The 20,813-nt window shown below is 51.6% G+C and overlaps 13 protein-coding genes across 13 annotated transcripts; 9 read left to right on the forward strand and 4 right to left on the reverse strand.

The window, feature by feature from the left end:
- Positions 1–149: 149 nt before the first annotated feature.
- On the forward strand, positions 150–1,756 carry BDV17DRAFT_291497 (GNAT family N-acetyltransferase; the record flags this gene model as incomplete). Its single annotated transcript, XM_073762149.1, has 2 exons — positions 150–1,573; positions 1,639–1,756. 2 exons carry the CDS (start codon positions 150–152, stop codon positions 1,754–1,756), a joined length of 1,542 nt encoding a protein of 513 aa, XP_073615406.1.
- An 813-nt stretch (positions 1,757–2,569) lies between these two features.
- BDV17DRAFT_291498 (uncharacterized protein) lies at positions 2,570–2,966 on the forward strand (the record flags this gene model as incomplete). Its single annotated transcript, XM_073762150.1, has 3 exons — positions 2,570–2,590; positions 2,642–2,699; positions 2,755–2,966. 3 exons carry the CDS (start codon positions 2,570–2,572, stop codon positions 2,964–2,966), a joined length of 291 nt encoding a protein of 96 aa, XP_073615407.1.
- Positions 2,967–3,541: 575 nt separating this feature from the next.
- On the forward strand, positions 3,542–4,186 carry BDV17DRAFT_93092 (uncharacterized protein). Its single transcript, XM_073765358.1, has one exon. The coding sequence runs from the start codon at positions 3,782–3,784 to the stop codon at positions 4,118–4,120; it is 339 nt and encodes a 112-aa protein (XP_073615408.1). The 5' UTR covers positions 3,542–3,781; the 3' UTR covers positions 4,121–4,186.
- On the forward strand, positions 4,008–4,804 carry BDV17DRAFT_93112 (acyl transferase/acyl hydrolase/lysophospholipase). The gene is made up of 2 exons (XM_073765362.1): positions 4,008–4,415; positions 4,473–4,804. The coding sequence occupies exons 1-2, from the start codon at positions 4,175–4,177 to the stop codon at positions 4,661–4,663; spliced, it is 432 nt and encodes a 143-aa protein (XP_073615409.1). The 5' UTR covers positions 4,008–4,174; the 3' UTR covers positions 4,664–4,804.
- Positions 4,805–5,782, forward strand: BDV17DRAFT_93113 (uncharacterized protein). The gene has a single exon (XM_073765363.1). It carries the CDS (start codon positions 4,946–4,948, stop codon positions 5,558–5,560), a length of 615 nt encoding a protein of 204 aa, XP_073615410.1. The 5' UTR covers positions 4,805–4,945; the 3' UTR covers positions 5,561–5,782.
- Positions 5,783–7,849: 2,067 nt separating this feature from the next.
- BDV17DRAFT_93117 (uncharacterized protein) lies at positions 7,850–8,314 on the forward strand. Its single transcript, XM_073765364.1, has one exon. It carries the CDS (start codon positions 7,985–7,987, stop codon positions 8,219–8,221), a length of 237 nt encoding a protein of 78 aa, XP_073615411.1. The 5' UTR covers positions 7,850–7,984; the 3' UTR covers positions 8,222–8,314.
- Positions 8,315–9,377: 1,063 nt separating this feature from the next.
- BDV17DRAFT_298502 (general substrate transporter) lies at positions 9,378–11,280 on the forward strand (the record flags this gene model as incomplete). The annotated part of the gene is made up of 5 exons (XM_073763703.1): positions 9,378–9,423; positions 9,612–10,505; positions 10,541–10,667; positions 10,731–10,864; positions 11,228–11,280. The coding sequence occupies 5 exons, from the start codon at positions 9,378–9,380 to the stop codon at positions 11,278–11,280; spliced, it is 1,254 nt and encodes a 417-aa protein (XP_073615412.1).
- On the reverse strand, positions 11,171–13,049 carry BDV17DRAFT_263827 (uncharacterized protein). Its single transcript, XM_073757941.1, has one exon. The coding sequence runs from the start codon at positions 12,798–12,800 to the stop codon at positions 11,316–11,318; it is 1,485 nt and encodes a 494-aa protein (XP_073615413.1). The 5' UTR covers positions 12,801–13,049; the 3' UTR covers positions 11,171–11,315.
- A 418-nt stretch (positions 13,050–13,467) lies between these two features.
- BDV17DRAFT_93213 (uncharacterized protein) lies at positions 13,468–14,182 on the reverse strand. The gene has a single exon (XM_073765365.1). The coding sequence runs from the start codon at positions 14,029–14,031 to the stop codon at positions 13,570–13,572; it is 462 nt and encodes a 153-aa protein (XP_073615414.1). The 5' UTR covers positions 14,032–14,182; the 3' UTR covers positions 13,468–13,569.
- BDV17DRAFT_298503 (FAD-binding oxidoreductase) lies at positions 14,183–16,100 on the reverse strand (the record flags this gene model as incomplete). The annotated part of the gene is made up of 6 exons (XM_073763704.1): positions 14,183–14,821; positions 14,890–15,220; positions 15,274–15,364; positions 15,420–15,816; positions 15,880–15,914; positions 15,945–16,100. 6 exons carry the CDS (start codon positions 16,098–16,100, stop codon positions 14,335–14,337), a joined length of 1,497 nt encoding a protein of 498 aa, XP_073615415.1. The 3' UTR covers positions 14,183–14,334.
- Positions 16,101–16,592: 492 nt separating this feature from the next.
- Positions 16,593–18,128, forward strand: BDV17DRAFT_291505 (uncharacterized protein; the record flags this gene model as incomplete). Its single annotated transcript, XM_073762151.1, has 6 exons — positions 16,593–16,721; positions 16,772–16,837; positions 16,910–17,148; positions 17,202–17,392; positions 17,462–17,536; positions 17,626–18,128. 6 exons carry the CDS (start codon positions 16,593–16,595, stop codon positions 18,126–18,128), a joined length of 1,203 nt encoding a protein of 400 aa, XP_073615416.1.
- Positions 18,129–18,445: 317 nt separating this feature from the next.
- BDV17DRAFT_93226 (uncharacterized protein) lies at positions 18,446–19,117 on the reverse strand. Its single transcript, XM_073765367.1, has 3 exons — positions 18,877–19,117; positions 18,815–18,819; positions 18,446–18,732 (listed from the first exon to the last, which is right to left on the reverse strand). Exons 1-3 carry the CDS (start codon positions 19,025–19,027, stop codon positions 18,493–18,495), a joined length of 396 nt encoding a protein of 131 aa, XP_073615417.1. The 5' UTR covers positions 19,028–19,117; the 3' UTR covers positions 18,446–18,492.
- A 560-nt stretch (positions 19,118–19,677) lies between these two features.
- Positions 19,678–20,786, forward strand: BDV17DRAFT_93231 (uncharacterized protein). The gene has a single exon (XM_073765368.1). It carries the CDS (start codon positions 19,878–19,880, stop codon positions 20,676–20,678), a length of 801 nt encoding a protein of 266 aa, XP_073615418.1. The 5' UTR covers positions 19,678–19,877; the 3' UTR covers positions 20,679–20,786.
- The last annotated feature ends 27 nt before the right edge of the window (positions 20,787–20,813 follow it).

Below are 20,813 nucleotides of genomic sequence, written 5' to 3' on the forward strand. Positions count from 1 at the left end.
CATCCCACTATTATCTGCATTGACCCCAAGCCGAATGCAGCTCGAGCCCTCGCCGGCGCTTTTCTTTTTCCTCTCCTATTTCTTGCTATATTTGTTCGAGGCTCACAGACCCTTCATTCTCCTTTCTATCGTGCTAATCGCAGCTCAACATGCGCTCAACCCAGCTGCCCAACGGCCAGTCGTTCTCCGTTACTCCAGTCTTCGGAGGGAAGAACTTCAAGTCCAATAACCTCCATCAGGGCAATTCATCTCTACCTCCAGGATGGAATGTTGTTATTGGCACGCGACGTGAGACTGATGGTCTTCCCGACGGTGACGTCTCCGACGATGAGCGCGGTCGAGCTCGACAGTTAGAGGAGAAGAAAGATGCGCCCCGGACAGAGCTCACGCGGTTCACGAACCCTACCTTGTCCAGTGACGAGCTCTACATCTCGTATATCGTCAACCCACCAGACAGCGACTATAAGCCTGTCACCTCTCCAACTCGGCAGATCGCCATGATGCTGTGGGTCACTTTGTACTGGTACTTCCACGAACCGGAACCCGACCTTCAGCTTTACACTAAGGCTTCGGCGCCCACACCGGCGGCGGGAAAACCCAAGGGAGACTGGCGGGTACATATAAGGCGCGAGGGTATCTTTACTGGACGCAATGTGCTGCAGAAGCTGGAGCGCATGGGGCTGATCTCATGTGACGATTCGTCTGTGGGTGTGGACCCTGACGATAAGGATACCTGGTCGCATATGTTTGTTAGCCGGCGCAGCTTCTGGCAGCTGGACCCCCGGTTATATCTCTTCACGTTAAGCCCGCAGTCGTTTGCGCGCTCTCTGGGCGGCTCGCCGTTCGGTAGGGTTGCGTCTCCATCTCGAGAAAGCTTGTACCTCACCGACCCAAATGCCCGCCCGAGATCTGCAGGTACCGGCTCAGGTCACTACACGCCTAGTGAAGGACCCTTTGCATCGCATAGCCATCTTCCGACCTTCTTCCCTGCCCCACCTACTCAGTTCACATTCACAAATGGCATCCGGCACCCAATCCGGCAGAAGCCACCGCACCAGGGAGAGGTCTTCTATGTTCGCTATATTCCCAGCTTGCAGCAATACCTCTCCTTCCGAATCCCATACCTGCCTTCCCAAAAGACCCACGGAGCAAGACCTTCGCGCTCCCTCAGCCCAGTCGAAAACACAGAGGACCTTTCAGACCTAGAGTGCCTGCACAAATGGATGAACGAGCCGCGCGTCAGTGCAGCCTGGGGTGAGGCCGGCCCCATTTCCCATCAAGAGGACTTCCTCCGGCAGAACCTCTCTAAGCGACATAGCTTCCCTGTCATCGGCTGCTGGGATGGCAAGCCATTCGGCTACTTTGAGATCTACTGGGTAAAAGAGGACCCGTTGGGCTCGTTGATCGGTGGAGCAGACAACTACGACCGCGGAATCCACCTCCTTGTCGGCGAGCAGGAATTCCGGGGCCCGCATAGGGTTTCTGCTTGGCTTAGTTCGCTGGTCCATTTTTGCTGGTTGGCGGATATGCGCACGCAGACTGTCATGTTGGAGCCGAGGGTTGATAATACAAAGTATGCTCACCTGGTTACACCTTAACTAGCTTTCGTGGAACATTGCTAACAAATACGCTTAATAGGATAATCAACTATCTCCAACAAGCAGGGTTCTACAAAGACGGCGAGGTTACTTTCCCTCACAAGCAGTCGGCGCTGATGAAGATCCGGCGTGATACCTGGGAGGCCCCATCTACTTGATGGTTTACGATATAACATGGCAAAGTGACATGATCTTTCTATTATTGTGCAGCTTATACTCCTAGATCTCCACTCTTCGATCAGGCAGTTCATGAGCGAGAATAATACCCTTACTTTGTTTTCACCTAGCCCCGATACTTCTAGTATCTTCAAGCATTAGACCGGACTATGCTTGACTGTAAACCAGTTTTGACCAGGGTCAAATAACAGAAGAGGCATCGGATTGGTCCTTGTTTATCAGATCTCAGCTCTTCACAAAGCCTGGGTTGTACCTAGTTGTCAGCACCACAGCTTCGCAAACCTTCAGCTATCGCTAGTTGGAACCAACCACCTCAAGACATAACCGCCGTGCCCGGCCGACTACTGTATGGTTTCGCCTCGACTACCACTTCCCTTGGTTAAAAACAGCATATAAGCTCCCCGCTAAAGTACGTGAGTCCTGCATTAGGCTACACCATGAATCATTTACCGGAGGGTCCTGGTGAATTGGGTTCGCCCCCGCCAAACAGCTGAGAAGGAATCTCGGCCACGGACGCCGAACAATCCTACGCAGGTCTAATGATAAGATCTAGCCACGATACGAGCTCGCCCGGCAATGGAGCATAACGTGTGAGATTACGCCTTAAGCCAGAAGTTGCATAAACTGGCTACGCCATCCTTCTGGAGTTGCGCCAACCAAAGATTATACGAGACGGAGCCCATCCTGTTCTCGTATGCTCAAAGGACATCCCTAACGGGATCACCTAGTTCAACGCCAGAGGAGCCCACTTCTCAGAAGAAGATGTTGCGGTATTCAACGCACCGTTCTTTAATATGGCCGCTGATATGGCCAAGGTATGAGACCAAAGTATTCGGTCATAGAAACCTATACTAACGCCTTCGCAGAGCATGGATCCTCAAATCCGTATCATTCTTGAAACGACATATGGGGCTTTCGAACATGGTCAGCGGAACTCCCGAAGATTGGCTTTTTATACCATTAACTTTCGCCTCTATAGCTGGCCTACCTATGGAAAAGATAGCTGGGACCAAGACAGCCGTATTTGCAGGAACTTGCTTTCGCGATTACCATGATATGGGCATGAGGGACTTGGATACTCTACCAAAACACTTTCTTTCTGGCAACATGCTGACTATGTCTGCAAATCTCCTATCCAATAACTTCGATCCGGGGCTCCAGTGTCAGTCTAGACACGACTTGCTCAACTAGTTTAACTGCGCTGCAACTAGCATATCAGACACCGCGTGCTGGAGAAGCAGATACAGCAGTCGTTGGGGGATCTAATCTGGTATTGCATCCAGGCACAATGATTGGCCTATCTACGGATGGGTGAGTCTTTTCTGAGTGAATTTCGTAATGTAGGAGCTCAGAGCTGGCCATTAAACAACCAGTTTGCTTGGCCCAGACGGAAAATCATACTCATTCGACAACCGGACAGAGGGATATGGACGAGGGGAAGGTGTTGCTAGTATCATTATTCGACGCCTCGACGATGAATTGAAAAATGGAGACCCAATCTGTGCTGTTATTCGAGGAACAGCCATAAACCAAGATGGCGGAACTTTGACAACTACTTGACCTTCACAGGCGGCTCAGGAGCAGGTGATTTCGCGGCCGTCAGGAACACAAAAGCTCCCCTTGAAAGGATCGTCATCTTTGATGTTAAGCTCTGCCATGGCGTCGATCTGTAGTTCTCAGGGCGGTTCTGATGTTTTATGTCGGTAGTAGTGCTTTGCTCAGGTAGGTAAGGCAATGAATGTGTTGGTGTACAGACAGCCTGCTAGGTTGATGCGTAAATTGCGAGGCAAACAGGAAGATTTTGGGACTGCTATGACTGAGCAGTACGTCGAGGCACATGGAACGGGCACAATTGTCGGAGACACCATAGAGTTAAGAGCTCCGGGACGAACATTCGAACCTAGTCGGCCTGCTAATATTCCCCTTTTTGGTAGGCTCAATAAAGAGCAATATTGGTCATCTCGAAGCAACCAGTGGATTGGCAGCTATAGTGAAAGCGGTGCTAAATGCTGCAATGGCAACAAATACCGCCGCAACCCATTGAGGTACCCAATACTCGAATAGACTTTAATGGCCTGAAGATAAAGATACCGGTAAAGCTCCAGCCATGGCCGGCTAGAGAGCTTCGACGCGTCTCCATCAATGACTTTGGAGCAGGAGGGTTATATGCTCATGTCATAATAGAAGATGCTTCTTATCACCGTCAAACTGCCTCAACCCAGGAGCCGATTGTCTCAAATCCCGATAGTTATCTGTTTACCTGGAGCGCCAACTCCGAACGAGGTGCCCGTAAAGCAGTGCAAGACACTGCGGGCGAGATTGATCATATTATGACTTCAGGATAGTCCCTATCCGACCTCGCTTACACTCTTCGCCAGAGGCGATAAACGTTACAACGGATGATTGCAATCGTTGCCGCAGACTTACAGGTGTTTAAGGCTGCTGTAACGGGACCCGTGAAGTATACAACGCAGCCCTTAGTGGCTGGACTTCCACGGCTGGGATTTACCTTCACGGGACAAGGTGCTCAATGGTATGCAATGGGCCGGGGTCTGAGCGAGAGGTATTTTGTTTTCTTGCAAGCCTTGGAAGACGCAGCGAGACACCTTCAGAGCCTTGGAGCTTCCTGGAGGCTTGAAGGTTAGAGTCATAAAGATATCCCATATACTTGGAATCCAACGTTAATGCTAGACCCAGAAGAACTTTCGCGAGACAGGGAAAGCAGCCGGGTGGATGACGCTTCCTTGAGCTTTGGACTAACAGTGATCATACAACTATCCTTTGTCCGGTTGCTATCATCCTGGGAAGTTGAAGCAGCTGCCATCACCGGTAATTCGAGCGGAGAAATCGCTGCAGCGTACGCCGCTGGCGCACTAAGTTTCAAATGATGTGGTCACTATCGCATATCTTCGTGGAAAGCTTACCAAGGAGCACATTCTCCAGAATCAGCTACGTGGGGGCATGACCACATTAGGCATAGGCAAGGAGCAAGCGAAGCGGTATATCTCCAACATGCCATTCAAGAAAGCAGTGATGGCTTGTATCAAAGTCCATCAATCGTCACCTTATCCGGTGATGTTTCTGCAATCGAGGAGACCGAAGCCCAGGCAGCGCAGGATCAGATCTTCGTTCGGCGACTGGAGGTCCAAGCAGCCTATCACTCACATTATATGGAACCTTTGGCGAAGAGATACTTGGCGGCTCTTACTCAACATCTCGATAGAGCACCGGAAGCGAACCCTCATGCGGTGCTGTTTTCTTCTCCTGTCACTGGAGGCCTTTACGATGTTTCGAAAGTCAGCGATGACCCAGCACACTGGGTTCGAAACATGACGCAACCATCCCCTATGAATGTCCAAATGCTCATCGAGATTGGGCCGCATGGTGCACTTAAAGGACCAACCCAGCAAATAAACAACTCGTTAAAACGTCAGAATACCGTATGCCTCGTGTTCGACTCTGGCCTCAATGCTTGCCAGAACATCCAGTCCCTGGCTGGATGGCTATACTGCCATGGCTACCCTGTCAAATTGGCGGAGGTAAACTTCCCTGAAGGCAGCCAAAACCAAAATCAGCGACAAAAGGCTGTTCAAGGCCTATCAAATTATCCATGGAATCATTCCGTCAGATATTGGCATCAGCCAATGCTTGGCAGCGATACAGTACACACAAAGATACCCGCCATGAGCTCCTCGGGTCCCGAATGCCAGGATCACCATCAGAGAACCCCATCTGGCGTAACATCGTCCAGGTGTCTGAAGTTCCGTAGTTACAAGAGTAGCTAATTCAATCTGAAAATTTTTTTTCCCGGTGCAGGTATTATGATCTCGGCTATTGAGGCTATGAGGCAGATATCTGCTGTGGAACATAGGTCGAACCTGTGCGGATATCATGTGGAGGATGTCGACATATCAAACGCTTTGATTATACCACATACTGCCGAAGGGCAAGAGGTACAGCTATCGATGCATAAACAATCAGCTAATCTTCTGGATGTTGAGCCTAAACATAGCGGATTCTCAATATACTCTCGGAAGTCCCGAAAATACTGGATTGCACACTGCGCCGGAAATGTGAAGCTTGTCTATACCAACGACTTTGCTTGGATTGGTGCTTCCCAATTCCCAGTTCCATATTTTCGAGTCCGTCAAGCACCGCTCAATTCTACAAATATCTTCGACGGGTTGGCCCAACCCTAGGACCAGCCTCTCAATTGGTGACCACACTGATGGCTGGCGGGGGGTTTGCTGTTGTTACCATGACTGTTCCTGAAGGTTTCACGGGCGAGTTCTGGGCTCAGCCCTCAACAATGGATGCGTGCTTCCATTCCGCCTATGCCGCGGCTCCTGAAGCCAAGCTATTACGGATGGGCGTATCGATCCCAACGTCTGTTCAAAGTCTCCAGGTGTCTACGGCGGTGCGGGTAGTCGCAGGCGACGAGTTGACGGTAGTCAGCTTCCTCGATGGGATCGACGACCAGGGCTTCAAGAAATCATTGAACTTATACGCTGGGGTCCAACAAAGATATTGTGTGCTTAAGGCGCAGGGACTATACTTCCGCTCACTGGGATCTGAATCGGCCGTGGACTCTTCTTTTGCCGTGAGGAATGTTTGTCTGCAGGCCCGTTACAAACCAGATATCTCCATTATCTCACCATCAGCATTGGGGAGTTACCCTGTTGCATCTTGTCCAGGACATGGTGAAGCGCAACAAAGTGCTTTAAACACCCACATTCCAAATACGGGTGAGAAGCCGCCAAACATAGCGATATTAGACAAGCCATTCGATCTATGTCGTGCAGGGTCCTAGGACCCAACAGCTGCACAAGCTGCGTGGCTACATCGAGCCCTATATCCATAAGAGTCCTAAAGCGCGAATCCTAGAGATCAGCAAGGAAAATGCTCTTGTCAGCTCCGCAGTTGTCGACGGTCTGGAGTAGGGCGATGGTTCAGCTTCCTGGCTAGATCGATATGGCATTGCAGACATATCTACGGAAAAGTCTGAAGGAACGCAAAGTTCGCCGTTCACGTATAAAGGCCGTGTACGTTGGTGGGCTTTTAACATCGCTCAAGATCCTATACAACTCTGGGTTGCCCTAATCCTGGTGACAGGAATTTAAGTTCTATGAACGGGAGGGCCTGATGTATATTCTCTGAACAATCCTTGACCCTGGCAGTCCAACAATGCTTAACATACTATCACACGCTGAGATATAAAAGAGCCGGCTATTCCACTACTAAGGGAGATATTCCATTGACCAGGGCAGCGTCCTATCAGCGGGTGTCGTGGCGCGAACAAAGGGCGTCCACGGACGGCTTGAAAGGTCTGGATATTCTGCGCACGAAATTAGAGAAGTTTGAATCTGGTTTCATATGCAATAACACATCCATATCATTCTCAGGTCGTCACCGGGCTCGCGCAATGGGCATCGTCGCCTGCCGGAAGCGGGAACGAGGCCGTCCCATGGCGAGACGAGCCCCCGATTCTTTGGCTTAGAAGAGAAACCATCATCGCAGCAGTCAGCAATGCCCAGTCCGCAAATCAGACAATATCCCTGAGGGACCAACTGCAAGCTCTATCCACGCCAGAACCTGAGAAGCTAATCGGCTTCCTCGTCTAAGCAATCAGGGCCCGCCTCGAGGAGATGTTTAACTTGCCTGAATCGGACATTGACCCTGAGTTACTGCTATCTCGATACGGGATCGACTCTCTGGTTGCAGTTGAGCTGCGGATTTGGATGATGACGAACATGGTCTCAACTGTTAGCATCTTTGATCTAACATAAAGTGCGTACTTGACCGATCTGGCGGGGAGGGTTTCTGAGAGGATGAGGAAATGATGACAAGTTGCTCGGTAAACGCTGAGTAAATGAATGCAGGACTGCTTACGAGGATTAGGCAAGGCTACGCTAGCATAATCTCTGCACATTCTGCTCATGCCTCAACCTTCTAAATCCCCCGCTGCTCCAATGATAGTGGTACATGGGGTCGCCATAGCCCTATGAAATGACACGCAAGCGCTGACAGTGATTGGGGGCCGAGACCAGGGCAGGACCACCTGCATACTCTGGCAATACTGTCTCTCCAATAGACTCTCGCTCTCTCGCCCCGAGGCCGAACCCCCGGTCTTCCGATCTCCCGATCTCAGTCAGAACCTCCATATTTGCCCCAATCAAGAGGCTCTCACCGACCCCGACTCTCTGAGTAATATGGAGATATCCACCACATCTACCCGTATCTGTATACATGCAGCGCTCAGTCAAGCTGCATACCGTATTCGCTGTGTGCTCTCGATGATCTTTTACTTCTTTCTGCTCTCCGCGGCCACGTATTTAGGCAATGGCGGCGCAGCACGGCTTTATCATGATGGGATAATTGTGGTTGGCAGCGAAGGGTCTGATCCTCAAAAGCCAGGCACCTTGGGGCCATCGGAGCATCCATCCTAAAGACGGCTGTATACCCTCGAACGAAAACTATAAGAACATCCTTCCTCCCTACTCTCCTGATCCCTTTCAAATCGAACAGCCAAAACAAACCCAATCCAGTCCACCAAACAAACCAACCACCAAAATGAACCTCCTCCACTTCCCCGTTTCTCTCCTCGCAGCCTTCGCGACCCTCTCCTCGGCCTATGTGTCGATCGGTTCCTCCTGCTCCGGCAACGGCTACGACTGCGCCGAATCCCGCGACCAGATTGCCGTCTGCAGCGGCTCCCGCTGGGTCGTTGCGGCCGAGTGCGGCGAGAGAGGCGCTTGTATCTGGCCTGCTGGGGACCCGTCACCTTCCTGCATCACTGTTTAAAGCGACAGCTCTCTACATAAGGCATTAGAATTCCCAAGGTAGGCTTTTGCCCCATGGACTGCATCAGATTGGTGGTTTTCAGAGCCCTTCGTGAGGGTTATGGTGGATTGTAAGCTGACGTGGTCGGGTGTTAGGGCATTTCTAGGGGAAAGGAATAAAACGAGGAAGAATTGAGATGTCGACTACGAAGTGATTTCTGTCTTCGGGAGAACGAAGATAATTAACGAATCTGTTTCTTCCGTCATCGGTTTAGGACTTTCATGGGGCAATTCTCGCAGATCGGACTCACTGCGCTGCTTTATCTCGAGCTAAAATACATACCGGGCTTATGACTACAAATATACTTGACCTCTTGTGATTTTGGAACTCTCCACTGTCCTATGGCTTCTATGCTTGTCTCCGAACTTGGCACTCTTAAGCTAGAAATGGCAAAGTCCACTAAAGGTCTTCAAGTAAATCCCACAGCCTACAAAGGCCAGACATCTTGTATCGTCGGTTTGTGCCAGCATCAAATACTAGTGCCTAGTACCATGGTCGGTTTGCCCCGAATCATGGGGTTTGTAGTAGTGTCGACTTCTTCCGAGCTGGTATCATGATATCATGATAGTGCTCTGCATAGATACTGTCCTGCTGATAAGGACTGCACGTATAAGCGCATCATGGCCATGAATGGGCCTTCTCAAGGATGAACGACTGGTAGTAGCCCTCTATGCAAGATGGCCCTCAAGCAGTCGACTCTGGCAAAGTACATCCACAACATCTTGCAAGGCGTCTCCGAAACCGCTCATCGCCAACCATCACATGCTCCTGACCCAGGCCCTGTTCGCCTTGTCAGGAGTTCCGATCTGTATGTCTCCATAAATACTCTCTATCTAGCTCACTGCCTTTTCTAGATTTGCTGGCCTGTCAGGCTGGGACCAGGGCTTCAGCTCAACGATTCCCTCGCTCGCCGGCTTCCAGGAAGACTTTGGCATCTCAGAAGCCACCAACCCCGGCCAAGTATCCAAATCTGTTTCGCTCGTCTATGTCGGGCAGGCACTGGAGCAGCCCTATCATTCTTCATCAATGGTCGCGTCGGTCCCCGGTGGTCGTTCCGCATCTACGCCCTAATATGGATCATCGGACAACTGATTGCCGTCGGGGCCCAGGGCAACATCGTCACAATGTACGCGGCGCGCATCATCGTGGGATTTGGAATCGGGCCCTTGACTGCCATTGGGCCCATCGCGCTGGTTGAGATTGCCCCCGCTGAAATACGTGGCTTGTTAACCTCGTGGTTCAGCGTTGCGATGTTGATGTCTTTGTTCGTCGCGGCGTTTACGGTCTACGGCTGTTTCGTCCATATGGCCTCTTCTACACTGCAGTGGCAGATCCCTTTCTTCACGGTGGCTCTATTCATGGCGCTCGCTATACTCGCCAGCTTCTTCATCTACGAAAGCCCACGCTGGCTCTTCCTAGCCGGTCGCGACGAAGAAGCTACAGAGACCCTAGTCCTCCTCCGCGGACTGCCCTTCGGCTCACCACGAGTCCAGTCGGAGCTAGAAGAAATCAGAGCCTCAATTGTCAAAGAGCGCGCCGCCTTCGGCTCAGCAAGTACCTACTCGCTCAAGGGCCTCCGGGCCGTCCTGAAGGAAACGTTCCTCGTCAAGGCAAATCTGCGCCGCACGCAGCAGGCATCCATCTCCTATGCGCTCGCGCAGCTCTCCGGCGCAAATAGCATAACAGCGTACCTCGTCCCTGTCCTCGGGATGGTCGGTATAAAGGGCGACACGGCCTACAGCCTCTTCGTAACGGGCATGTACAGCATGTCGAAGTTCTTCACGCTGATCGCGAGCTTCTTCTTCGTTGAAGCGATTGGGCGAAGGAATAGTCTTTTCCTTGGTATTACAGTCCAGATGATCTCGGATACGTACATCGCGTCTTTATCAAGTTTAATCAGGAAGAGGCTGTCCCTGTCGGTGCAGGGAAGGCTGCGATAGCAGCGATATTCATCCACGGCTTTGGCTACGCCATGGGTCTCCTAATCCTACCATACATCTTCGTCTCAGAGCTCTGGCCGAAACAGATCCGGAGCTCTGGCGCCGCTCTCATGTAGTGCTTCCAGTGGTGGATTTTCTTTGGTGTGAACAAGGGCGTTCCCTCGCTTTTGTCCAGCACGGATAACTGGGGCGCGTTTCATTTCTTTGCGGGGTGGTGTGCCTTAGCTTTGGTTTATGTGTTCTATATTGTTCCTGAGACGGCGGGGGTCCCGCTTGAACAGCTGGATGAGTTGTTTAAGGGGCCGATTGGTGGAATACGTGGAAGAGGAGTAGGTTGGTTAGGGCGGTGGTTATTGAGGGAAGGGATGGAGGGGGAGGGGGAGGTGGAGGTGGCGATGAAACGGATGAGAGTGTCGTTGCTGTTAGTGGGAAGGGGGTGAAGGGGGTGAAGGGATCGGGGTAATTGGGGACTTGTAGATAGATAACGACCATAAAGTACAATTCGGATTAGCGTATGCACGGTATATCCCATTTATGTTATGATAAAATTCTTCACTCTGTTTACGAATAGAGTAGAGTAGACTGCAGATAAGCCCATTCCATAGGACCATAATTCATTCTCGGATATCTTAAATCTCAAATCCAAACGCCACATACACAATGAAATACTAGTTAGTATACTATATCTATCCAATCCAACTCACCAAACCCAGAAGAACGACTAGAGAGAACCTGACCCCCTCTATATGACGATATTAATCTAGTACCCCCACATATCCTCTTCCCCCTTAACCGCATCCTCCTCATTCAACGCCCTCAACCCATTCTCCCTCCCCAGCTGCTTCCGCTGCTTCTTTGTAACAATCCGACTGGGCGTGAGCGGTGTAAGCGGGGTAAACGGCATATAAGGCGAATAAGGCGTGGGCAGGCCCGTTCTCGGCCCGTTCAGCTGTTTCTCGGGCCGCTCGAGGATCGTTGTTTTTGTGGGTGGGGCTGAGAGGAGCGTTGGGTAGGCTTCGCGGAAGGGGAGGGACGAGGAACTTCCGCCTGGCCCGTTGACTGGGCTGGGGGCGATGGGGGAGGCGGAGTGCAGGTTTAGGGTCGGGGGGTTGGCGCGGCGGGAGGAGGTGGATGTGTTTGAGGTTGTGGTTGGGTTGCGGGTGTGGTTTGCAGCAGCGCCAGCGTTGGGATTGGAAGCGGCGAACTGGGGTTTCGTTGAGTTTGGAGGGATAGGTGGTGGCGCGGGGTTATAGAAGCGCGGGGAGAGCGGGATTTGGTCTGCTGGTGAGGTAGGGCCCGATGCTGGATGGGGCGAGGAGAGTGGTGAGGAGATGGATATGCCGACGGGGGTTTGGGGTTTGCGGGAGAAGCGGGGCGAGCGGATTTTGCTCCCTTGTGAGGCTGATGCTGAGGCTTGGTCGCGATTGGATTGGAAGAGGGAGAGGTTTGAGATGCGTGAGAGGCGTGATGTTGTTGAGCGGGCTGGGCTGGTGGGCGTGGCATTGGCAGCGGGGGCTGGAGCGGGAGCAGCCGCGGGGGCCGGGGCTGGATACTGGTTCTGGTGCTGACTCTGGTACTGTGGTAGTTGTGGCTGAGGGTAGCTCTGCGGTTCAGGAACCCGCTGGGCATAATCTGAAAACGGATTCGCACTCTGGTAGCTCATCGGAGACCGCGGCGACAGGTCCTTAAGACTAACGTCGTCCGTCGGACTCACTGGTGATCCCCCCGCAGCAGCCCTGGCCTCATCATGCGCCATAACAGCAGCATAGAGCATCTCCATCTGATCCTGCGCTCTGCGGCGGTCCGCGGCAACGACAGATTCATGGTCGATCGTAGCAACGCTGCCGTTGTTCGAGCGGTGCGACTGCGGGCCCTTCGTGAGACTTGTCCATGACCTGAAGCCGTGCGACTTGTTGGTTGGCGTTATAGGACTGGGATCGACTGAGCCCGCGGCCGAGGGAACCATGGGGGCTTTGGGCTTCATCATTTCGACTTGCAGGGTGTAATTGGATGACTGGACCGTTCTGCGGAGGCGCCGGCCGACGATGAGGAGAAGAGTTAGGATGATAGCGACGAAGATCACGTATGCGCCTACGATGCCGCCGATTTGGACTGCGAGAAGGGGCTCATCGAGGGGTGGGTTCTCGGTGAGGGTATCTCGTCGAATGGCTTGAAATCCCTGCTGTTTCCGCGACGACGACAAAGACGACGCAAATGAATCTGGGTCTGAGGCAAAAGGTAGCATTGCTGATAACAATCAAGTCGAGATACGAAGTGGGTTTATGTAGTCTCTGCCACAAAGGCACATAGCTTGAATTCAGAACGAGGCCGCAAATCCCTTACGGAAACAGACAATGTGACAGGCATGATTGATCGAAGTCGGGGGTGATGAGTGTGATATAGGTCGAGTGCCATAGCCAAGTGATTGGGTTGTGGTCTAAGGAGTTGCAGAAGACTTGGTGGTTGCGCGCGTTCGTTGGTTCCTCTAAGCGCCGGGCTGCATCCACAGCACACCATCACAACCCCCCCAGCCAGTCACGTCTGCGCCCTGCACCCAGGAGACTCGACTCGATTGATCGAGGGAGCTCAAGCTACCACTAACATTCTTCACAGGAGGTTCATTCCTGGCATTTGCTTGATTGTTCGACTAGAGTTACAGGATGTTTCGCTCAACCAACGGCCCCTCTCTCTGCCCATCCGGACTCCCCCACTGCACCGGCCTCCGTCTAACAAGACCAGAATAAAACAAACTCGCCATGGCAAAGACATCATATACGGGCAGGTTAACCTTTCTTTGGACAGCCTCCGCATAAACCGGCATCTGCGTACACTCCAACACAAGGGCGCCAATCTCCGGATGCGCAGAGACTAACCCCCGCGCAGCGTCGATCATCTTTCTCAATATCGTCGTGACTATACGGGATCTTACCCCGGTCAAGACGCTGCAGCGACCCACCAGGTGGTGCACCGGCGATGTGGCAGCACGACACTAAGAAGGTGGAACCCCGAGACGCTCAAAGTGCAGCGCGCCAAGCTCGGCAGTATTGTATGTTATAATACCGATCGATTGACTCGGTGGAAGAAAGGACAACATCGCTGGAATTTGAAGCAATGAAGAAGTTGCAATGGGAATTGGGAGGCGAGAGGCCAGTATTGGCTGCGCCTGCGCCAAAACCCCACAGGAGGTAATAATCCCTACAGTGCCGTGTCCAGCGAGTCTCTTGCCGGCCTCGACAAAGGCCGAGAGGAACTCCTTGTCGTAGTCTGCCTTTGAGACGAGGATGTTCTCTTTTGACCCGACTGCGAGTTCGCGCATGATAGGGAACGCCCAGGTATTCTCGTTGAAGGCGTCGCCGGCAGGACGGTAGAAGAAACATTCCACCGCGAGGGAACCTAGCGGTGGGAGGGTTGTTTGGTCTTTTGGAGTGTAGTTTGTCATTTCGGATGTTGACGTTGATTGTCAGGCCTGGCTGCATTCATTCGATGAATATTGACTACCGAATATCTATATACCGCCTCGTTGGAGTACTTGGAGATTGGAGTACGTGTATAGGCATAGAGCTCGGGATGTTCCGAGATGGGCTTCTACGCCAATAGAGCTCGTTGCTGTTATCTGTCTGATCATCAGGATAGAACTGGGCTAGACTCTTTGCACTTAATATGCTCGACTCGCTATCTATATGCAAATCTTTACAACCCATCTTGATAGGTACTCTTGGGTATATCAAATCGTCACTCTTGGATCACTGCACATGAAATCATAAACGCGCCTATGCTTCTTAAGTCTTCCCAATTTTGGAGATCAACCACCCCCCAGCTTGCAATTGCTGAAACACTCCCGCAGAATCATATTTTCCTGAGACGCCCCTCAATCTCGCCAAATTATCTTCCCCGTAACCTGTAAGTGCATCCTGATCTCTCGCCGCATAGTTCGTATACTTATACTCCAAGAAAAGCCCTTCCTTCCTCGCTGTATCCTCCGCAGCATCGATAACCACTTTAACAGCTTCCCGTACCCTCGCCTCATCGGCGCTGTGCTTGAAGTCGCCCATGGTCAGCAACCACTGCTGGCCTAAGGGTTTCAGGCCGAGCGGTGAATCCTCGCTCTTTTTCATGGCGAGTGACGACATGGGCTGGAAGACGTTTGTGAGGACAAAGTCTGATACGCCGGCGGCGGAGAGGGCAGCTGTTTGCTCGAGCCGAGCTTGCTCGACTGCGGTGTAAATGTTTGATGAGGGAATGCTGGACATTGTGCGGAACTCGTGTCTGGTGTGATCTGATATTAGCAATCTGGCATATTTTTATTAAAATGACTGTCGTTGTAGGCAACGTACAACATAGGTTCTGGCGACACAAAGTGCGCTATAGCATTCATAAGATCTGATATCGTCCTGACGCCCGGTTCCACAGGACCCTGCAGGAACGGGATATCGTAGAACGGGGCAAACGTGTCTGGATTCTCAACCGGAGAGCAATAGACATAGACGTGAAGAATAGCGTCGCTATTACCGTGCCAGATCAAAGTTGCCTGGTCGTCCGTTTCGATATTTTCGTGGTATTGCATTAGGGCCGTGACGAGCGAGTCGTATGCAGTTGGCGGGTAAACGCGAGCCTCACACCAGATCTTGTTGGAAACGGTGGTCATTTCAATCTTGGTGATAATGCCTGGAGTATAGCATGTTAGCTGGCGCTCTTGATTGAACGAACAGAGGTCGTACCAAAATTGGCACCGCCGCCCTTGAGAGCCCAGGATAGGTCTGTGTTCTCTTGAGCATTTGCATTGACAATGCTAGAGTCTGCAAGAACAACCTCAACAATTACCATAGTCAGAATGTGTATCTTATTGTGTGAATGGAAAACAAACCTCATAGTTAACCACCCCCATGGCACCAAGCCCATACTGCCCATTCTGGAACGAAAGGCCACCCCCAAGAATCAGCCCGGGAACACCAACAGTGGGCATTCTCCCGCCGGCCACAGCGAGCCCGTGAGTGTCAAGAGCATTGTATACGTCGAGCCATCGTAATCCCACGCCGATATCCGCCGTGCGCTTATCATCCAATAGTCGGACTTGTTTGAATTCGCTCAGTGAGATCACCACACCACCATTGTTGCTGTTCGAGCCTGGATTGTGTAGATGACCGCCGCCGCGAACGGAGAACTGGATGTTGAAGAAGACGCAGAGGGCTAATGCTGCAGCGACTTGTTGCGCTGTGATGGGAGTGACAATTACGAGAGGCTGTAGCCAGCAATTGGTGGACCTAGACCGAACGAAAGTTGTCAGGGAGAGGAGGTAGTAGTAGAGGAATCTGGGGAAAGCGCACCATGGCACCTGACGTTGGACCTCGTAGTCTGCAGACTCTCACACAATGGCTTTGTTCCCAAAGACTAGCGGGAACGTCTTCGTTGCAACCAACGACCGAGTCTTGTCCTTTTCGGAACCAGGAAGATCAACAAAGTCTTTCAACAACTTTGCGGCCTCAGTGTTGTCTCCCCCATTGGCCTTGTCGATAATTGAAACCACTCTTTCTGGAGAGGTCGCCATCTTGATTCCACATCAAGGCACACAACTGCGGTCGAATACAGAGAATAACAGCGATCTTAAGATGAGACTGGCGATCAGCAGTGAGGGAAATAATCGAGGGAGAGGATCCCTCCAGGTAAATTGCTAGCCCTTTGTAGTTCCGGGGGTGGAGACGAACTGGCCCGCTAACGGACGGTATAGCACGATGGATGCACCACAGCAAAACCAGGATCAGTCGGTGGACCTTCTGGCAACAACTCACTTATCACCTCTCGTTCTTAAACGAATCGAAATTCCACATTGCCCTTGATCAGAACAGATCGGCTTGGGTCTTCCCGTCGACTGGGCGAAAGTAACAACGAGATTGATAACGGCTGACGATGTGCCGGAGTCACCGTTCTCCAGAAAACGGCCCCCATCCGCTGTCAATGGCAGGAGCAGCCAGCCAGCGTTCGTTCACCTCATCTGAGCCATACTTGAGCTGGAGCTGTCTAGTGAAGATCCCTAACCGTCATGGATTGGACGGCCATGGTAGAGCACAATGCGGGTGTCAATAGCAAAGGCACGGCGCAGATGGCCATCGTCGTACGAGTTGTCGTCCTGGTGCTGGCTATCTTGACGACTCTTGTTTGTGGTCTTCGTGTATGTTCACACTCTTCCTATAGTTAGTAGCATTCTGACGAGCCTGGCAGCTATACCTCCGCAAGTTCATCCTCCGTTGCTTCGGACTGGATGACTTCCTGGTGATATTAGCCCTAGTACGTCCCATCTCAGCACACCTTCTCACCAACCACGTATTTGAATTTGGCGAGAGCTAACCCTACCAACAGACCGGTGTAAACGGCTTCTCAGCGCTCGCATACACAATAACATACTACGGCCTCGGCGCAGACACCGAAGACGTCTCCGCGCAGGACTTCCTAATATGGTTCAAGATCTATTTTGGCGCCGAATGCTCATACCTGCCGTTGGAGCAATTGTCAAAATCAGTCTCACGGTGTTCATCATGCGTCTCTTTCCGACAAAGTCCATTCGCATTGCAGGGATATCCATCATGGTTTTTACAGCGGTATTCACGATATCCATGACCTTGACACTTGCGCTAAAATGTCGCCCGCTTAGAGCGTCATATGACAAGAGCATCACGGATGCGAAGTGCTGGTCGCCGGACATGAACTTCGCGGTCTTGATGAGTCAGGGGGTTATCATGTTTGTGTTGGATGTGATTATACTTGCGCTCCCGATACGCCCAATCTGGAAATTGCAGGTGCATGTGCGAAAGCGCTTGATGGTTACCGGCCTATTTGCTGTAGGTACGCATGCCCATGCTGAAAACCTTGAAACCCTTGGGCGTCCTCGTTCTATTGTTGACATGGTTCCAGGCTTCATAGCATGCATAGCAGCACTCGTCCGCTTCAGCACTCTCGTCTACGCCAATGACGAGATAAACTTCACCAGTACGCTTCCACTTGACCCTACCAGCCTCCCCGTTCCCAATCTCACCATTGTGTTCCAAGCTCACAAAGACTAACACTCGATGTCGCAGAATCCGCCGCAACATCCCTAATCTGGATGGAAGTCGAATTCAACCTAGCCCTAACATCCGGCTCGCTCTCCTCCCTCCCAAAGCTCTTCAAACGCTACCAGAACCGCAGCTCGCTAAGCCTCTCCTCATACCCTCTACCATCACCTTCGCGAAACAAATCCTCCGCAACAATTGATACAAAGCCGCTATCTATATCCTCTGAGATGTGGATAAAGGGAATCCGTAAGAAGACGGAGATTACAAGGGTTTCTGAGATGGAGGAGCGGGATACGAGTCGGGAGCGGATTGCGCCTGACGGAAGTGGAGGGCAGGGTGTGATTTATGGCGCCGGGGAAGTTATGACTATGACGAGTGCTTACTCGGGGGTTGAGCAGAGGGAGAAGGAGAAAGGGAGGGAGAGGAGTCATAGTCGGAGCCAGAGTCGACGGCGGAGAGAGGAGAAGGAGAGGGAAAGAAAGAGGAGAGAGTATGAAGAGTTTGATTTCGGCTGGGACTCTTCGTGAGGACATGTGGCTTGTATTCTTTTCATTTGTTTGGAAGCTGGGTTTCTGGATCATGGCTATACCTCGGATGTGTTTTGGCTTCGACTGGGTAAATTGGATAACGGTCAAATTCGGCATTAGACAAGAGCAGCGACGTTTTGCAATTGGGAATTTCAATCTAGCGTTTGGCACAATGACGATATATATATATATATATGGGAGCATCATGTATGTTCCAGTATCATCGCGAGTAGTATATGGTCGAAGCAGATTAGATTATAAACACATCTGAAAACACATGCAGAACGGCTGATATATAAACCAGAAGATAAAAACCCCCATCTCGCTCCCTAAAACCCAGATTCAAGCACGCCAATATCAGAATCTAGTTAGAATCCTTGCCATTGTCGCTCTGCTGCTGGCCAACCTGGGTGCTGCCAAAGTGCTGGAGACTGCCGACGATCACGTCCGTGCTGACCTTGGGCAGCTTCTCAAGGTTTCCGAGGTCAATGTCGTTGCCCAAGGCGAGACCCATGAAGTTTCCGCCGTTGATGTTCGAGGCGCCGGAGCCGGATTGGGAGCCAGATTGGGAGCCAGATCCGGATTGCGAGTCGGAGTCGGCGGTCTGTGGATTGTTAGTGCTGTGATTTTGAGACGAGTATGCCTTTGCGTTCGCGTTGCATAAAGGTTGTCATGGGAGGCCATACTGAGGCTGTAGTTGACAGGTTAGTCATGGCGTTCATTCATGTAGTTAGGTTGAAAGACGTACAAGGAAGTTCAGGAAGCTCAGGGAGTCCAGAGGTGCCGGCGGTGCCGGACGAGGTCAAGTCACCGAGCGAGGGCGTAGTTCCGGTGGGCAGAGCATGAGCGAGGCCTGTGAGGGCAGCAATGAGACCGAGAGAGTAAAGAGAGAATTGCATTTTGAATGAACGACGGTATATGGATTGGACAAACGAAAGTCGGATCCGGACGGTGATCGGTGATTGACACTTGACAACTTGAGAGGAGACGTGAGGAGATGGGGACGAGGAGACGAGGTTTATATGGGATCAGCAGCCTCCTGAGAGATCCAAGATTAATTGCATCGAGCGGCAGTGACAATGACGGAGTTCGTGAGGGTGTTGATCACGGCCGCTCTGATTGGTGTTCCTGGAGGAAGAGCAAGGTGCATCCACATGTCCAACCACTCAGACACACACCTGCACCACCTGCATCATCACCGACGTTGCGAGTCAAGAAAGCCAACAACCGCCAAAAATCAAGGCAACAGAACAGTTTGCTTCATCTCGAGGTCTTTGACCCCAGAATGGGCTCTAGAGTTGACCTTAGAGGTGGTGACATGGCGCTGGCCCAGGCCGATAGCGGAATAGCTTCGTCGAGCTAAATTTCCTTCGGTTCTTGATTCTGTCTTAGCGGCGATGATCTCTCCACCACAGCATCATAGCTCAAGATGGTCGAGAACAAAATATCCGCTCGAGATCTTGCTCTTCGATCGTGTCTCTACCAGTGTTCTTCGTCCAGACTCAAACCAAGCACGATCCTTTCGAAATGGCAGCCAAACAGCAGGAGCCCTCCACCAAAACGGAAGGCACAATGCTGCCTCTCGTCATCGCCAGGATGGTCATATCCATCCCCATATCTTGAATTGATGGGACCTTGCTTGTCGTCTTGAAGTCTTGACGTGCTACAGTTAACCCAACATACATACGTACCTATCAATCAAACAAACAATCAAACCTTTCCCGTTGTTCATTCCAAAACTCTACCTCAATGGGCCATAAATTCTCCGCTGTCAATGGTGTCCGCTCCGATAACTTCACTCAGCCCGGAAACGCAATCAACCAGATCTGGTACGGAAACACTGAAATCATCTCTCGTCTTCCTTTTGGCGACAACGACATGGAGCAAGCTGGGTGGCCGCAAGGCGGGATGCCAAAGATACCGTGGCATAACTTCATCATCCCTATGAAGCGCGATCTCCGGGCCTCCAACCATACTTCACCCATCCATTCAAACTGGCTTTCAGGGATCCCATCGGAGCGGCTCATCTGGTGCGAGAAGTGCGGGTGTATCTCTGTCCCCCAAAAATCCATTACCCTTCTTCGCATCCCGATGCTTGACACTGGTGTCCTCATTTTCGCCGTTATATGTGTGGCCACGACTTACCTATACCTCGCAATGCCTGGGCATGCGATAAGATGTGGGCTGATGAACAATCCTGCTAAGATCTACGACAGACTGGATGCAAGGAATTTCCTTATACGTGCTGCGATGAGCACACTGTTCTATGCCTTCGGCGTTTGGTCAGCAGTCGCATGGTGGAGCGAGGGTCCACGCCTCTTTCAGTTCATGAGCTGGGAGTGGAAGCTTTTGGAGTGGGTAGTGAGATGTATTCTGCTTTATCGGGTGGTGACTGGCGCGTGGGATTTGGTAAACTGTTGGAGGGAATGGTGGAAGACATACCGCGAGGCCATCCCCATCCATGCGGACAGACTCGTCGGGAGCTCCGAGGACAAGCCGCACTGCCCAGGATATGGACGCCCAGAATGTGAACCTCTCACCCCAGTCTAAATACCCACCAAAATCTCGTCTCGGATCGTCTTCCGTCGATTTTTGTTTCATTCGCTTTTTACTATTCATATCCACACTCGCTTGTCTGAGTTCTAGTTAGCAAGATAGTTTGAACAGAACGCCTACCAATTCTAT

This window comes from Aspergillus undulatus, assembly GCF_047715775.1.
Source record: "Aspergillus undulatus strain CBS 261.88 unplaced genomic scaffold BDV17scaffold_25, whole genome shotgun sequence".
Lineage (NCBI taxonomy): Eukaryota > Fungi > Ascomycota > Eurotiomycetes > Eurotiales > Aspergillaceae > Aspergillus > Aspergillus undulatus.

What these genes read in the sequence shown, in the direction of transcription:
- BDV17DRAFT_93092 (XM_073765358.1), top strand. Translation starts at nt 3,782, where the DNA reads ATGCTGCAATGGCAACAAATACCGCCGCAACCCATTGAGGTACCCAAT.
- BDV17DRAFT_93112 (XM_073765362.1), top strand. Translation starts at nt 4,175, where the DNA reads ATGATTGCAATCGTTGCCGCAGACTTACAGGTGTTTAAGGCTGCTGTA. An exon ending in AGCTTCCTGGAGGCTTGAAG is followed by an intron (nt 4,416 to 4,472) that starts GTTAGAGTCATA and finishes TGCTAGACCCAG; the next exon opens with AAGAACTTTCGCGAGACAGG.
- BDV17DRAFT_93113 (XM_073765363.1), top strand. Translation starts at nt 4,946, where the DNA reads ATGGAACCTTTGGCGAAGAGATACTTGGCGGCTCTTACTCAACATCTC.
- BDV17DRAFT_93117 (XM_073765364.1), top strand. Translation starts at nt 7,985, where the DNA reads ATGGAGATATCCACCACATCTACCCGTATCTGTATACATGCAGCGCTC.
- BDV17DRAFT_263827 (XM_073757941.1), bottom strand. Translation starts at nt 12,800, where the DNA reads ATGCTACCTTTTGCCTCAGACCCAGATTCATTTGCGTCGTCTTTGTCG.
- BDV17DRAFT_93213 (XM_073765365.1), bottom strand. Translation starts at nt 14,031, where the DNA reads ATGCAGCCAGGCCTGACAATCAACGTCAACATCCGAAATGACAAACTA.
- BDV17DRAFT_93226 (XM_073765367.1), bottom strand. Translation starts at nt 19,027, where the DNA reads ATGCAATTCTCTCTTTACTCTCTCGGTCTCATTGCTGCCCTCACAGGC.
- BDV17DRAFT_93231 (XM_073765368.1), top strand. Translation starts at nt 19,878, where the DNA reads ATGGGCCATAAATTCTCCGCTGTCAATGGTGTCCGCTCCGATAACTTC.